Source organism: Apostichopus japonicus, chromosome 19 (assembly GCF_037975245.1).
Source record: "Apostichopus japonicus isolate 1M-3 chromosome 19, ASM3797524v1, whole genome shotgun sequence".
Classification (NCBI taxonomy): domain Eukaryota; kingdom Metazoa; phylum Echinodermata; class Holothuroidea; order Aspidochirotida; family Stichopodidae; genus Apostichopus; species Apostichopus japonicus.
In genome coordinates this window covers 2,339,402-2,353,964 of record NC_092579.1, presented here as the reverse complement: position 1 = coordinate 2,353,964, position 14,563 = coordinate 2,339,402, and the positions used below count along the sequence as shown (strand labels likewise).

The 14,563-nt window shown below is 36.8% G+C and overlaps 2 protein-coding genes across 2 annotated transcripts; one reads left to right on the top strand and one right to left on the bottom strand.

The window, feature by feature from the left end:
- The first annotated feature begins 1,063 nt into the window (after positions 1–1,063).
- Positions 1,064–7,130, top strand: LOC139959770 (ribosomal RNA-processing protein 7 homolog A-like). Its single transcript, XM_071957611.1, has 7 exons — positions 1,064–1,401; positions 2,386–2,525; positions 3,405–3,527; positions 4,147–4,267; positions 5,221–5,318; positions 5,485–5,683; positions 6,606–7,130. The coding sequence occupies exons 1-7, from the start codon at positions 1,368–1,370 to the stop codon at positions 6,689–6,691; spliced, it is 801 nt and encodes a 266-aa protein (XP_071813712.1). The 5' UTR covers positions 1,064–1,367; the 3' UTR covers positions 6,692–7,130.
- Positions 7,131–8,427: 1,297 nt separating this feature from the next.
- Positions 8,428–13,800, bottom strand: LOC139959769 (integrator complex subunit 15-like). Its single transcript, XM_071957610.1, has 6 exons — positions 13,613–13,800; positions 12,980–13,215; positions 12,135–12,368; positions 11,366–11,525; positions 10,260–10,751; positions 8,428–9,427 (listed from the first exon to the last, which is right to left on the bottom strand). Exons 1-6 carry the CDS (start codon positions 13,653–13,655, stop codon positions 9,351–9,353), a joined length of 1,242 nt encoding a protein of 413 aa, XP_071813711.1. The 5' UTR covers positions 13,656–13,800; the 3' UTR covers positions 8,428–9,350.
- Between the last annotated feature and the right edge of the window lie 763 nt (positions 13,801–14,563).

Below are 14,563 nucleotides of genomic sequence, written 5' to 3'. Positions count from 1 at the left end.
TCTTGTGAATTCTTATTGGATCATCATGTTTTAGCCTATATAGCAAACATATGGAAAACTGCATTTTAAATTGTATTTCATTGTGGTTGGATTGGGTGAAACTTGCAATTTATGGAACAACCAATCAAGATTTCTTCATAAGGATTATTCCTTTGTCAAATTGAGAAGGATGATCCAGTTATAAGCGACTACGTGACTTATATTGACTGAAAGTGGCAATACGTGAGTTTTGATGACGTCAAAATTTATGAACTGACGTCATAAATTGAATAACTGACGTCACAATGTGTTCTAAAGTTACCATTGGTTTAGTCACAATTGGATCACTGAGGAATACAAACCGTAATATCAGTTACGTCCACCGGGGAATAAATTTAGCAGATATTATAAACGATTATGGTAACCAAATTGTAACTGATAACATGCTTTGGAAACGCCAAACACACAATGCTTTGTTAAAAATGAAATAAAGTAATAAATCACAATGCGAAGATGAGTATTTCATCATGCAATTTGTTTATTTGTTTGTATTTTCTTTAAAACAAGCACATCACTAACAAATCTTGAATAAGCAAATAATTTGGTGTGTGAACTGGCTACCGTACATACCAGTAACCCGAGGGTCATGTACTCTACCACGATACCCATCCCAAGAGCAACCCCAGAGCCATGGATCTGTCCATGGTCCTTTATAGGTTGGTGGCGGTTCCTATACTAGGCTATCCTTTTCTTTATTGGAGCAAGGCCGGTGGGAAAACTAAGTCAGAAACCACAGTCCCTAGCATATAGACCTTGGAATCAGGGACCGCACCGCAGTTTTCCTTTAAATTACTCCCTCATGCTTCTTTCCGGATTGATTTGCCACAAAATTTAGTATGAAGTTACAATCTTTGAGCTGTGTTTGTAGGAGGGAGAGGCGCCTGACCGGTAAATAACAATTTGTGGGATATCCTGTGACGTATTAGTCCAGCAATTTAGCAAGCAACATTCCAGATGTAGCCTAGCTATAGAAACATTACTTGCACTCATTTTTTCTTCTCTTGACTATTACACATCGGGACTAAGATCCTTTTACTTTATTGTTACTGCATTGAAAGAAATGACCCACCCGTGTTACGTTGCGGTAACGGCCCGATCTTTGGACAGAATTGGTCAGTAATACTTAGTACGCTAAGCGCCTGGCATGTGGAGATAATATGTGGCCTCATAATCGTATGTGGGAATGACAGCACAGACCTACAGTACATGTATTTCTGTGAAGGGGAAACGCAGAACGCCAGGATCAACCCTGACACCTACAACTTGCCTTGCCTTGATTGTTTGGTCGTGACATCCATTACCGAGTCTTCCAGTAGTCAGTTCTCAAAATGACAGGTGAACCCAATTCGAGAAAATTTCATGGTATGTTGTCTTTGATTGTTTTCCATAAAACTTTGTTTAATTTTTAAAAATATTTTCCAATACAGTAGTAGTAAAATTAATGTCAATTTATCCACATGGTAACATTGCAGATGCGTTAATGGTGTATTCGTGTATAGTGGACTAGTTTTGCGACATGAACGAAACTTTGGCAATGTGCAGGAGGGCTAACCGTAAACTAAGTCGTAGATTAAATACTAATAGACCTAATTTTGCTTGTGTGTGCATATAAATACCGAAGGATCACAATGCAGTCGTATGGCTTAGCTGCAATAAAACATGGAACCGTATCATGCACTATTTCTGTAGATTATAGGCCTAGGCCTATAGAACGGTTAATAACTTGACTATAGTGAATGCTGTAATATAATTCTGCAAAGTACAAGAATTTAGGGCAAATCTTTAAGGATTTTTCCTGGTTTTATCATTTGGATGTCTGAACAATGGTGGGAAAATGAAAAAGAATGACCAATATGTACACTGTAGCCTAGGATTAGGAGAGATAGTAGGTTTGGTGAATAGAACACAGATATATTGGGCCAGTGAAACCCCCCTTCTGGTGAGTGGTGGTTCATAGGCCTACCACTACTAGTTTTGATTTATTTCATTCACTCCAAAGTAATGGAGGGTGATACTAATTTATTGTTTTACCTATTTAGCATATTAAGTTACAATGCAATATTAATCTTGATATAAACAAAGACATATTCCAAAGGTGATTTTGGTATTGCAGCAGAACTTTGGTCTTCTTGAATCACCCTTAAAAGGTCATGACATCAATATATAGCAATGCCGTTGTTGAATGTAGTGAGTGGTTTTACATTCCTATATTTTGGGGATCATCAGAACGTACATTCCTGGGAACAACTAGCTAAGGAATATAGCAATTGATAGAACATTAAAAAAGTATATATATATATTTCCATATTCTCATTCTTATTCCGTTGATTTTTAATTGTTCTACAGCTATTGAAGTAAGGTTCTCCAAGGATCGCCAAGTAGCACAATATTTATTTTACAGAAAACATATATCAAAAGAGGAAGATGCCAAGAAACCGTCAGACAGAACTCTCTTTGTTGCTAATTTGCCTCCTTATTGTAATGAGGTTAGTAACTTTCAAGATCATCAGGGCTTTCTTCGAATACAAGTATTAGAAAATGAAATAAGATTCATTCATGCTAAACCTCATATTTTACACCCTTCTTCAAATCCTTTGTTCTCAAGGCTAATTCTCTTTCATTGTCTTATCAATAACCATGAATAACTTTGAGTTTCCAGGAAGAAACTTTTGCAAACTTTCAACAAATTTTGTCATAATTTAATTAGTCCAATTTTGAACTATGATGACCTTAATAGGCACTATGTATCTGGAATTGTGGATACTGTAAATATTAGTGTTTGTTTCAAATATTTTGTTTGCAATTTTCAGACTAGTCACTCTGTACAGTAGCTATAGCCTACAGGGGCAGTTCTATGTTCCAATTGTGTCGGTACACAAGGCTTACTATATATGAACAGTAGTAGGCTAAGTAAAGTGTTAAGTAAAGTGTTGTTTACTTTATTAACCAACCACTGGTGTGTTTCTCAAGAAAGAGAGGTGTTTCTTGAGAAAAGAAATGTTACCTTACATTCAAGCAACAATATTTTGTAATTACCTGTTGTTACATAATATTAAGAATGTGGATTTTAAAGTACAGTACATGAGTAGCATGGAATTCTTTCTTCTTTCATGCAGGCACCACATTGTCTGCCCATGGAGCTGCTATGAGAAGCAGCTCCCTGGGCAGACACTAGAATATCCCTTGTACAATTAATATATTCATGACTTGTATATATTAATACATGTCTTGTATAATAAACATACATGTAGCAATCTTATTGCCCACATTGTGAAAGATACAAAATACACACACATACACTCAAACTGCTTGCAAATCAATTGTATATCAGTGTATGTTAATAGTATGGAATTATTTTCCAACAGGAATGCTTGCAGAGACTCTTTGGTAGCTTTGGTAAAATAGAGAGTTTACACAGGGAAGAGATGTCGGTGTTGGTTGCGAAGGAGACTGAACTTACCAAACAGGAGAAACCCGGTGTAAACCAGGTATTTACCGTATTGTACAACAAAACAATGTTATCACGTATCTATTGTTGCGTGGATTCCAGATGGAAATGTAGATTTACAGTATCATTGCATATTTCTTGAACCATCGAAAGGAGATTTGTAAATTGACTTTTTCATCTTAGCTCTAAGAAACAATGGGTGTTTCCATAAAGATTGATGTAAGAATTTGATATTTCACATATTTTGCAAAGTCTGCATTATGTGGAACTATGCATGAGTCGAACTGCCCTCCAGGGGGGGGGGGGTGGTTTGTCCGACATTGATGTTTAGTTACAATTATGCTTTCTGTAACATAAATTTCATAAATCATTAAATTGATAAGACCCTTTGTGTATAAACTGCACTACTGTTGTGTAGGTTTGACCGTAAATCCACTGCATGATGTGTTCTGCTAAGTGACAAGAATCTTTAGTGTTAGAAATAGATAACATAACATAGGTTTAAACAATATTGTACATAACATTTGAATGAAAATGAGTTATTCAGTCATAAAAAAAAAACGATCATAAAATGTCAGTTACAATGACATACAGTATTAAACCAATTAGCAGTATTAAATTGTACTTATTTGTAATTTTGATCATCTTTTCCTCCCAAGGTTTACTCTGTGGCCTTTATAGTTTTTGCAAATTTTAAGATTTTAGAGGACGTTATCAAGAAACTCACGAAGGTAGAGAAACTGGAAGCTGATACAAGTACTTCCAAGACAGGAATGGCGAGTAAGTACTGATGCATGGTTATAGTGAAGATGAAAATTGCTGATACAAGTACTTGTTTATTCCCACATATTATGATTGCTGTGGTGAACATGTTGAGAAAAGGGAAACTTTAGAGAATATTCATCAAGAAGTCAGTGGATAGCTTCAACAATAAAACTGCATCTTGCACCACCGGACCACCCTTGAGTTAACAACATCAAGAAAACTTGTGGGTTTAGTCGAATGCCAGGGGGTCCCTCAGATATATAAAGAAGCACTTTTCACTGTTTGTATGATCTCAAACATTTATTCACAAATTGACTGTGCACTAATTGGAATGCTTCAGAATAGTTTCCTAGAGCTGAGAGGTACTAGACATTTGATCCCAGTAGCTCATAGGAACCTCTGCATCAAATTGTTTGCAAGCAATGAGGTAGTTTTCTAGTTCAGGAAACTGTAACATCTGTTCATGTTTTTGCATCAAATTTGATGTCAACCCTTGGTTTAGAGCTGCATCACATTCCTGAACCGATGTGTCAACCAATTTGCATATAAAAATCTGGGTGGACGACCCCTGGACGTGTTATCACGATTAGGCTACACCAGTATTTCTCAATTTCTAGGAGGAACAGTGAAATATATTGGTTAGACCAAAAGGCCAGATAAAACTTCAAATCTCCCCATACCTAGATTGAACAGTGTTGAAGGGTAAGCTGATAGTTTGCTCATGCCTTGAGGGTGTGCATACCCTTTTTGTGCAAGATTATTTTCTCATGTCGGATTGAAGTCTTTCTCAGGCAGGATTTGGTCCATGGGCTGTCTACTGATTACCTCTGGGATAAACTCTTCTGTAGTTCATCATGTGGTATTTGCACTGAACAGGTTTCATAAAATTTGAAAAATGAAATTAGTCTTGTCGACACGATCAACTCTTGCTTTTTCAAATGTTCAGTAATTTTGTCTTTCTCTCTTAGAATGGTGCTCCGCTTATGCAGCAAGCAGACCAGACCCTGAGAAGCTGCAGACCAGCATCGACACCTTCATGAAGGAATATGATAAAGAAAAGGAAAAGGTAAAAACCACTTGTGGTGAAATGGTCTGGCTTGCTCTGTAAGATGTAGCTGTCGGTCAGTAATTTTAGTTACTCTGATATTGTAATACATCTTTACACGATGTCGTTGTATCATGCTGGCTTTACATTGTATTATTACATGCCTTCTATTTGTTGCACACGTCAGAAAGCAGAGTTAGCCAAAGAACAAGAAGCAGTTCCCGACGAAGATGGTTGGATCACCGTTACCAAGAAAACAAAGAAAAAAGTGGTTCAAAGGACAGAGAAAAAGCAACAATGGCTGAAAGCTAAAGCAGCAAGGAAGAGAAAATTAAAGCAACACGCCAACTTCTACACCTTCCAGATCAAGCAGTCGAAAAGAGACCGTAAGTTTAAGAGGCAAACATTGGGCAAATAGAAACAACATGCTTATGAAGCATTTGAACAGAAAAAGAGGCCTTCATTTTTAAGAGCCTCTAGAGGAAAAAGTAAGGGAAATTAGGTTCAAGACAATATATTGTTCAAAAATGTATTTGAAAGGACATACATAAAAGGGAGTTCAATGGTTTATCTCTACATCCCTGTAACATTTTGTGACACTGTAAAATGAAACAAAACTAGGAAGAAAAAGTAGATAAACTGTTAACATACTGAGAAGTCTCAGACTAACAGACAGGAGTATCCTGTTTGTTCTAGCGTGGGCTTTTTAACTAAGGCAAAGTGTCACTCAAGTATATTAATTAATTAGAATAGGCTGGTTGTGCAATATATAATGTAACTGGCATGTAAGGAATATGTGTTTAATCCATTTTATCTTTAGAGTGCTTATGGTTGTGGGAAGTTGCTAGGGTGTGTATTTGTGTGTACGATTCTGTGTTTGTTTGTGAGAACTTGGCTGGTGAACATGGTATGCATTGATATGCATAGATTCCAAACATGAATGACCAGGGCTCTAAAGAAACTTAGGAAGAATGTCATTGTTGGCATGTAAATTGTTCACTGGCGATGAAACAGGAATATGATGTTGTGAAGGCTATTTTCTGGGTTTCAAGATATTCACCTTTCAATAATGCTGAGTGTTTTGGTAAATCTACCACAAAATTTACTTCTAGTACAGTGAAACACTACTTTAGTAGAAGAAGGATTTTAATCCTACCTGTCCAACTCTTCATACCCCCCCTTTATGCTAGGATTCAATCCTACCTGTCCAACACTTCATACCCCCCCCCCCTTAGGTTCATGCTAGGATTTTATTCCTACCTGTCCACCCCCCCTAAGGCTCAATAGTTCATGCTTTTATTTCCGCAGATATCGCAGATTTACGTCGTAAGTTTGAGGAGGACAAGGAACGGATAGCTGCTATGAAGGCAGCCAGGAAGTTCAAACCGTACTAGGGAGCAATAATATCGTCATCAGCTCAACGTAAATATCTTGTCTTGTTCTCGCCGACAATCTGAGGAACTGATGTATTGCCCTGTACCTGAAGATCATCATATCACTGTTTGGTTCTGTACTATGGGAAGCCAATAAATGGAGGATATAAAGCTGGTTGCATATTTCATGTTACCTTCAAGAAAAATATGTTTCACTTTATGTCAATTACGTTCAAAGCAATCAGTCATAGGGAAAAAAATAACTACTTATATATGCAAATTATCTTGACCGAGTGGTGAGTGTAAATAGGGCCATGGCCCTGCTTCCAGGGAAAACCATTTAGTTGGAGAGTTTACATTAATTTGGCCCGGAAGAATTAGACCACTCCTCTGGGTCAACATGTGCTCTACAACCTTGCGTATACAGTAGACCTAATTAAAACCAGCTGCTAACATCGTAGTCTTTATGTAATACCACAGGAAAAGGTTCCTTGAACTTGCTTGGAATTATGATATCAACAAAAAAGAGTTGGTGTGTGGGGTAGAGGGGGTGATTAAGAGTTTTTGTGTGTAAGGGGGTGAATAAGAGTTGTTATGTGGGGGTAAGGGTGAATGCGAGTTGTGTGGAGATAAAGGGGTGAATAAGAATTATGTGTGGATAGAGAGGTGAATAAGAGTGTGTGGGGTAAAGGGGTGAATAAGAGTTGGTGTGTGTGGGTATAGGGGTGAATAAGAAATGGTGTGAGGTAAAGGGGTGAATAAAGGGTTGTGTGGGGTAAATGAATTGGATGAATAATGAGGAATTGCAGATAATTGAATTTGCTTGCAATTATGATATATAAAAAAGAGTTGGTGTGTAGGAGAAGGGGGAGGGGAGTTATAGTGTGGGTAAGGGGTAAATAAGAGTTGTATGGGGTAAATTAAGATTTGTTTTGGGGTAACGATTGGATGAATAATGAGAAATTGCAGATACTATATAAATAATTGCAAAAATAGTCTCTTGCAAGGATTGTGAATAACAAGGTTGTGACAAGACACTTTCAAGTTTCATCAATGACAGTTCCTTGCCTTCTACTGTAGTATCTCCTATTCTCCTTGTCAGTAAGTTTCCTTGGAAGTTAGTAAAATGCAGTATCTTGAATCTTTTAATACTTTGTTCCAACCCAATAGATCAAGTTTAACATTGGAACCTTTACTTATAAGACAGAAATATCCTGCATGATATTTGGAAATAGAATCCCAGAAGTGTGATTTTGTATTTTACTGAAGGCAATATCAAGATTCGTAGCAAAAAAGCAACCTGTCATTGTCTGCATTGTTATTTCACATCACTTCTGCGTAACAGGTACTGTAACCCACATAGACAAACAGGATTAGAATATCCATTAACTTGATCGGGAGGAATTTTGGCTCCCTACATCCTATGTTAAGATAAGTGATAAGTGATTCTCTGCAAGTACAGTTGCTTGATAGGTTGAACACACAGGCTACTATCAAATGGTGTCATGGGTAATTTGTAACAAACATTGTCTCTGTGATTTGCAATAATAATCATAACATTAAATAAAAATATCATATCAAGCAAGTTTCTTTTTTCAGTTTCTACATCATGTGACTGTTGATTTGCTCTTGTAAACTAGGAATGTGATGAAACTATAACTACCCTAGTCATGAGTATTGTAGAAAAACTGCAGACTCGGCCCTAAAAGGGGAAGTGAAAAATGTGACAAAATGAAACCACAACAATTTCATCAGTATTCGATGTTCATCTTTGCTGTGGTATCACCAAAGCAATGTACCTTTTATTATAGCTTACATTATGCTCACTAATTTGCCACCATTGGTGTAACTTGTGGCAAACATCACATGATTGGTGTAGGGTTGGTATATTCAGTCAGCATCCTGGCAACACTATATATGACCTCAGGTTTTGCAGTAGATTAGCTAGATCCACAGAAAAAGTGACTCTTCTTGTGCTCACTAAGGTGGAGTTCATCCAAGGTGTACTTTTGGTACTACTTTATACAAGGTCTTCAGACTGTTAACCTTTTATAATCTTAAATGACCTTTGGCCTCCATAAACAAATGTTTGCGATCTCGTGTACACTAATACAGATGGATCTTACACCATGTTACAAGGTTTCCAGACTTCACCCTCCAAAAAGATTGACCTTTCTGGAACTTATTAAGGTGGATCTGCATATCAAGATTGAAGTTCATCCAAGCTTTACTCCTGAACTTCACAAGCAACACACACGCACACACATACACAGCATCGCCATTGCATAGATTCCTTTTGCCATCCGCAAGAAATCAAACTTCACTGGACGATTTCGAGTGTGGTATGCCCATCGATTTGCTGTACAAATTCATCGTTGTCTTCAATGCCATTAAGTACTATTGTTTACAATTGAAATTAACACAGAGTAGTAGCAATACAGGAATGACTCAGTAAAAAAGATGCCACAATGTGTTTGCAGGCAATCCTAAAGCACCAACAGATCTCTTTGGCTTATTTTCAGAAATAGTCAGTCTCTCTATCCGCGAAATGTGATATTTCTTTTCCAACTCAGCCTCATATCATGAGGTACCACTGTAATTGGTCTGGAAGCCATAATTTGAAAACTATATTAGTGTATGCAAAGTTAATAATCCAGAATTATCTTGGCCACTGTAAAGTTTATTCATGTCTGGAGTGCAGAACAATATCTAGTAAGTGGGATGGTGGCAACCCCTCGCAAAGGTCTTCGATTTCACCTAAAATAGAAGAAACCTACAAACGTTAAGTGAAAGCTTGATTAAGTGTCACCTGTCATGTAGAACCATAAACTAACAATGCATTCCTTATACAGAGTATATACTTAAAGTGCATACTGTACATGGGTAAGCTGAAATGTCCCAAATTTCCGGGACAGTTAACATGATTTTCATAATTACCCAAGTGTGACATATCCAAACAAAGCCACATTAAATTTCATACTGTACTTCGTTTGGTGAGAACAATTGATAAATTAATGGAGAATTTTTTTCCAAAACAAATAACAATTTTACATACACACCCTTGACATCCTCTACATTATCAACCCACTAAAACATTGTATTTTAGAGTAAGATTTTAAATTCTTTTAGCTCTACCTTCTATTCAGTCGTGGAACACTTTCTAGCATTTGGTCGTTAATATTGCCAAACCTACTGAGCAGTTAATCAGAATAAGTAGAATAGAACTCAAAAGTAAGACTGTTTACGCACAACTGAACAACTTGAGACACCTTCCTTGAGGGTTTTATTCTCCAAACGTTAAAAGTAAACCACTAAGTACGTATTGAACATGATTTGATCTTGAGTACTTTTTCACTAATCACATGTTAAAAACCAAATTGAAAAATAAATATGTTTTTGCATCAACATATGAATTGTAAATTTACCAGTCCAGCTTTAGTGAACCATATTGTTAAGGGAGTCTTTGTCAGAAAATATTGATCCAAATCAATTGAAATAATCTGCTCTTGTGTCAAGACAAATGTAATCAAAGCAACAAATTTGTTCAGGAGAAATGCTTGAATCATTCAAAGAAGTGTCACCATCGTACCTGAAGATATTTCGAGTTGCTTGGCAGCATTCCCGATCTGTACAGCCTCTGCTAGTCTATCTAGGCTCATCTCTACTGCTGTTTCCGATGTAACAATAGTTTTCAGTTTTCTCTTCATCTCTGTCACAACATTCAGAATATCCTGCCTCGGGATAACGTAAACCTTGTCTCCATCTCGTTCAATCTGCAGAGTAGCAGTTATGGCTTGGATGAGATAGTAAAATAGTTTTGAGACAACCAAGGTCTCTTCTTTGTGATTTTCTCTTGATGATTTTAAGTTCCAGAGCGGATGCATGACAGTAAAGAGGAGAAGGTGACCAACTGGACCCACTGTCGGTACGGACTTCTCCTTCGAGACTTTGTGAAACGTTGCATTTTGTGGAAAAGGATTTGTCGCATGGAGGAGGCAAACGTTTGGGTTCTTGCTCAGCCAATTAGCAGAAATTTTGAGAAAAATGGATGTCCAAGGCTCAAATTCTTCATCTTTGTAACCTGCAAAGGAACAAGATCGCTATGGTCATCAAATAATATTAACACTTTGACTACTGATAACCAGGACTTTGATGTTTCCTAAAGCAGCTATAAAGGGGCTATAAAGGGATTCATAAGGAAGAATCACAACTGCAATACTTGTGTCAATCTGCAAATCTTGAAAAACGAACATTGTTGTGATACTATGAACACCAGTGAAGTAGATATTTCTAATAAACTGTCCAGAATTTGCTATAAATTGTGTTCCAATTTATTCTATTAACTCTGTGACCAACTGTACAAAGTAATTGTTGCATTAACTGAATGTCACAATATGAATTTTAAACTTTTTGAAAGTATGATCTTTTTCAAACAAATATTAAGTACTTCGGACAGATTAACCTTTCCTTGTAGGAGATATTAGCTAAACCAGATATTAGGTGAATCAAACATTAGCATCACTTGCTGAAACCAAAATTCAGATCCATCAAAGGAGAACAGAATATTAATTATCCATTCAAGCTTTGCCAAATGCATGTACAGTTCTTTTTTGCAATCTCATGATTTTCAAAAAGTTGCTGTTTTAGCTATTTTAAAGTTCTTGTTAATACTAGGAATAAAAACAAGAAGGATACCTTGAACACAGAGATAGCTGAAGACACAGGGTAGTAACTGATTTAGAAACTGAGGGCAGACTTCAGGTAATCTCTCAAGTGCGTGTGAGGTGTTTGGCAGCAGGTCACAGAAATCCATCAGGATACTATCAACCAGTCCCATGGCACAAGGTGAAAGATTCTGTGGAAAAGAAGAAAAGCAATAATAATTCATTTCCAGCATCCATCAACCATCCTATTCCTCATAAATATTTCAAATTTTGGAGCTTAAGTTCCACTTCTGGGACCAAATATTATGCATTTTGTGGTGTATTGCTGCTGCATAGATGTGCTGGCATGGCAAACGATAGGCAATAACCACATGTGAGGATGGTAAGAGGCTAACAATTTTGGGGTTGTTCATTTGAAATTATCAAAAAAATGTTCTTACAGTGTTACGCCAACTCACTTTTACGAAGGGGTTCTTAAACTCTCGTCTACCATTGGTTATAACACTAGTTTGGATATGAAAGGAAACAAAGTATATACCATGCAGGGTCCTTTGTTTTACATCTTAGGCCCCTGCCATCTGAGATCTTGTCATAACATTCTCATGTAAGTCAAAAGTGAGTTATAAAGGACTCACCAAAGCTAAAACTGAATTACTGTTTCTGTTGCAATAATTCTTCACTGCCTTTTTGAATTTTTACAACACGAAGTAAGAAACCAAACATCAGCTTCCGGAACTTTTAGGTCCATCCATCTTTACGAAGATCATGACATAAAAATAGCAAAATTAAAATCATCAAACCTGAGTATGTAACCACACCGCAGCACATTCCAGGACCTCTTGACACTGGAGAGACAAAGCCATGGATACCGTCTTATGGAGAATCTTCTGTCTGTGTTCTTCAACATTATCACTGGGGATGGATCTCCCACCAAACAGAGCTTCAAAGGTCAGGAACTTAGAAGATGAGCTTGCTTGCCGCTGGAAATGCTTGCAGATTTCCTCCAATAGGTGAAGTTCTCTCGTAAGAGTTAGCTGTGTAGTGCGTTTATCAATAAATAGTACATATTAATAATAAATTTACCTTTATACCATATAAAGAACAGGTTTTTTTCCACAAATGGTTCAATTCCTGGATATATGTACATATATGTTTGAAGCCTGTATATTGCTTTCAACTGTATCCATGAAGCAGGTCTAAGGTTTATGATGCAATATTGAAAATTGTATCTGTTAACACAAGATCTGCTTAATGACATGGTTTATTGTGCAGCTACTTGGCTATTTCAAATATTAAACTTGATAATAAGCTTTTCCAATTATTCCTTGGTTTTTAATTCCCAAATCAAAAGAAATTGCAAATCCACAAATTTGAATATCTGACATTCGACTTGGCACATACCGTAGCATGATGATTTAAAGGCTGAATGGAAATGACTCAGTGAGCAATGAATCATTAGACATAGTTCATTTTGCTTTAAATTCTTTACAATCATACTGAGATATGGAGCGATATGGATGTACTGTAGAAGGGGATAGTTATTATATTAACAAATTATTGTCTATTTGTGTTCATGTCTAACTGTTCAGGCATCCTTGGTGGAAGAAAAATCCCACTGTTTGTTTACTTGTGCATCTCTGCTCACCTGAACTTGAACTTGGTCGGTTTTGAAGAAGATAAAGCTATCGATGAGGAAAAGAAGTTGTTGCTTATTTGGAAACTTCCCGGTCTGGTAGTTCCTACAATGTTCAAAGTAATTGCCTAACCAGTTTAGGACAACCCTTGTTGCATTTGGAAAACCTTGCTGACTAAGCAACAGTACAATCGCAGGTAACCGCTTAGGAACATCTGAGTACCATAAGCAAACTGTGTCTGTCAACTCTGTAAAATAATTGAAGAACAATACAGTGCAATGGCTGAAGTTTCATAAATTATAAGCTACTGTAAGATATCCAAAGGCTGACTGAAAACCATAAAAAACGGACACTGATGTTAGGCCTAAACAATGTAGATGACATGATAAGGGCCTATACTGATTAGTTTCATTTGGCTGAAACCACTCTGTCTGTTACTGTGTACTATCAGTGTATTCTTTGATGCCTAGAGAAAAGAAACTTAAGCATCTGATTTTACAGTTACACATAGCCTAGATCTTCTAAGTTCTATGCCAATACCTTGCGTAGTTATTTCGCGAAACTAATCTTCACGCTAAACGGAGCTAAGTACATACACTGGAGGTTTGGGATTACTAGTGTACGCCTAACTGTGAACTTAATACCTGACATTCCAGCCATCATCTGCTTTTTCTGAAAGTTGTCCATGTCTTTGATGAGAGTGTAGCTGTTTAAGGCATACTAGGCTACTTTACCAGAAACATTCAAAGAATCACAAGCTATTTCAGCGCACGAAGTAGTTTGGGTGTACCGATCTTTATCAAGCTCCTCACTAATTTTCATTGATCTAAAAGAAATGGAAAAGTGTACGACTGTTTGCCTGGTATATACTGCATAAAATTACTTTGAGCTAATTTCAATGATTCGATCGCATGCCATTATAACAATAAACGTAAAATAAACTACTCATTCGCATTCTTGTTTGAAAACAACTATGTCTATACCGTACGTTATACATTCGAATCTGATTTCCGACTTCGTTTATACTTATGGTAAGTAAACCAAATGGAAAAAGGGAGAGTGGGCCTCTAATAGCGATAGGAGCTGGACGGTTTAAGCGCGAGATGGCCCGATCTTCTTTTCGATTCAACATGAAATTTAGAGGCTTGAGCTACGCGCAAACTTGTGTCATCGAATGCGGAAAATGATGTCAGATGGGTAAAATTATCTAACTGTAAAGGCTTTGAAGACTCGCCCAAACCGCGTGCGGCCATCTGAAAAAGTTAAAGGATTGGTTCAGGTGTTTGACATGTGTATTTTGTATGAAAGAGCACAAAAAGACAAAAAGAACAGTGAAGAAACTACCATGATAGCATGCTCTGTTAAGGAGATATGACTGTTTGAAGATATCAAAATTTCTTTGAAATGACTGGTGTAGAAAGACTTATTGTGAGGGTGTGATGTCACATCCTCACTTCCTTAACATGTGTGAATATATTTCTTTAAAAATTATTTACATTTTTTAACACATTTGAAAATAATATAATCAAAAATTCTTCAGATGTTTAATCTCAAATATTTCCTTTGACAAATATGAGATCTCTCTGACATATCTT

Excerpts from the sequence above, each read along its gene's own strand:
- LOC139959770 (XM_071957611.1), top strand. The coding sequence starts at position 1,368 with ATGACAGGTGAACCCAATTCGAGAAAATTTCATG. Across the intron at positions 1,402-2,385 it reads CAATTCGAGAAAATTTCATG|CTATTGAAGTAAGGTTCTCC; the intron begins GTATGTTGTCTT and ends ATTGTTCTACAG. Across the intron at positions 4,268-5,220 it reads TTCCAAGACAGGAATGGCGA|AATGGTGCTCCGCTTATGCA; the intron begins GTAAGTACTGAT and ends TTTCTCTCTTAG.
- LOC139959769 (XM_071957610.1), bottom strand. The coding sequence starts at position 13,655 with ATGGACAACTTTCAGAAAAAGCAGATGATGGCTGGAATGTCAG. Across the intron at positions 13,216-13,612 it reads GATGATGGCTGGAATGTCAG|AGTTGACAGACACAGTTTGC; the intron begins GTATTAAGTTCA and ends ATTATTTTACAG. Across the intron at positions 10,752-11,365 it reads CAGCTATCTCTGTGTTCAAG|GTTACAAAGATGAAGAATTT; the intron begins GTATCCTTCTTG and ends GTTCCTTTGCAG.